General features: G+C 33.7%; 1 protein-coding gene across 1 annotated transcript; it reads left to right on the forward strand.

Moving 5' to 3' along the window:
• Window positions 1-399: 399 nt before the first annotated feature.
• LOC107196459 (olfactory receptor 5H2) lies at window positions 400-1374 on the forward strand. The gene has a single exon (XM_015597820.1). The coding sequence runs from the start codon at window positions 445-447 to the stop codon at window positions 1372-1374; it is 930 nt and encodes a 309-aa protein (XP_015453306.1). The 5' UTR covers window positions 400-444.
• The last annotated feature ends 349 nt before the right edge of the window (window positions 1375-1723 follow it).

The following is a 1723-nucleotide window of genomic DNA, read 5'->3' on the forward strand; positions in this document are numbered from 1 at the left end:
CAGAAGCTTATTTTTTACACTACCACATATTTATTTGTTATAATATTTTTCAGTTCCACTCCTCTCATGGCATCCAATTCATTTTATTACCCTTCAAACTTTTCCTCCCTTGACCTTACATCCATGTTTCATACACAAAATTTCCCTATCACACTCAATAGTATCCCCATAAATATATCATATACTTAGAATGTCTTTTTTCTAAATCTGCTCATTGCTACACATTTTTTGAACTGAAATCTTTCTTTTTCTTCCATTTGTTCAATTACTCAAAAATAAATTCCATCTATTAAGGAGGTAATAAAATTAAGGGGGGATTCTCACATGCTTTTATTTTAACTCTCACCAACCCCCCCAAACACACATTTTCATATTATAAATCCTTAGCGATATATATATTTTTTCATTTATTTCATTTCATTTCAGGCAACACAGAATGAGGACATGGAAAAGGAAAATGTTACATTGCTGACAGAGTTTATTCTCACAGGACTTATACATCAACGAAAGTGGCAAATCCCCCTATTCCTGATGTTCTCAGTGATATACCTCATCACCATTGTGGGAAACCTTGGTCTAATTGCTCTCATATGGAATGACCCTCAACTTCACATTCCCATGTACTTATTCCTTGGAAGTTTGGCCTTTGTGGATGCTTGGATATCATCTACAGTCACCCCTAAGATGTTGGTCAATTTCTTAGCCAAGAGCAAAATAATATCTCTCTCTGAATGCATAATACAATTTTTTTCCTTTGCATTTGGTGGCACAACAGAATGTTTTCTCCTGGCAACAATGGCATATGATCGCTATGTAGCCATATGCAAACCATTACTTTATCCAGTGATTATGACCAATAGACTATGCATCCGGCTGTTAGTTTCATCATTTGTAGGTGGTGTTCTTCATGCTTTTATTCATACAGGTGTATTATTCAGATTAACCTTCTGTAATTCTAATATAATATATCACTTTTACTGTGATATCATTCCATTGTTTAAGATTTCCTGTACTGACCCTTCAGTTAATGTCCTGATGGTTTTTATTTTCTCTGGGTCAATACAGGTGTTCACCATTCTGACTGTTCTTGTCTCTTATACACTTGTTCTCTTTACAATCTTAAAAAAGAAGTCACTACAAGGCATAAAGAAAGCCTTCTCCACATGTGGAGCCCATCTCTTATCTGTGTCTTTATACTATGGTTCCCTTCTCTTCATGTATGTGCGCCCCGGGTCTGCACAAGCAGATGACCAAGATATGAGGGATTCTCTATTTTACACTATCATCATTCCTTTGTTAAATCCAATTATCTACAGCCTGAGAAATAAGAAAGTCATAGATTCACTGGCAAAACTGTTTAAGAGAAATGTTTAGATTGCATACTAATGTATGTTTCCTTTTTATTAAAACAGTCACAAAATTATGTAGATAAATGTAACTGTTTTGGTTAGTGTTCAAAAAGTTTACAATTATAATTACATTAGTATTTCAATGACTTAAGGTGTAGGTACTAATTTACTCCTTAAAATATCTGGGTAAGTTGTTCAAATAATAAAAAAGTTAAACAAATATTCATGTCATACCAGAACAATTAAAGCTGAAAAGAAATGAAAACATTTTACATATCCCTACATTCTTCAATGTAGCTTTATAAAATCATTAAGCACTGCAATAATGTAGTTCCTCTAACCAGGACTTGGTCATGTTGTCTTTGATGTGCAAC

This window comes from Pteropus alecto, unplaced genomic scaffold (assembly GCF_000325575.1).
Source record: "Pteropus alecto unplaced genomic scaffold, ASM32557v1 scaffold1229, whole genome shotgun sequence".
Classification (NCBI taxonomy): Eukaryota; Metazoa; Chordata; class Mammalia; order Chiroptera; family Pteropodidae; genus Pteropus; species Pteropus alecto.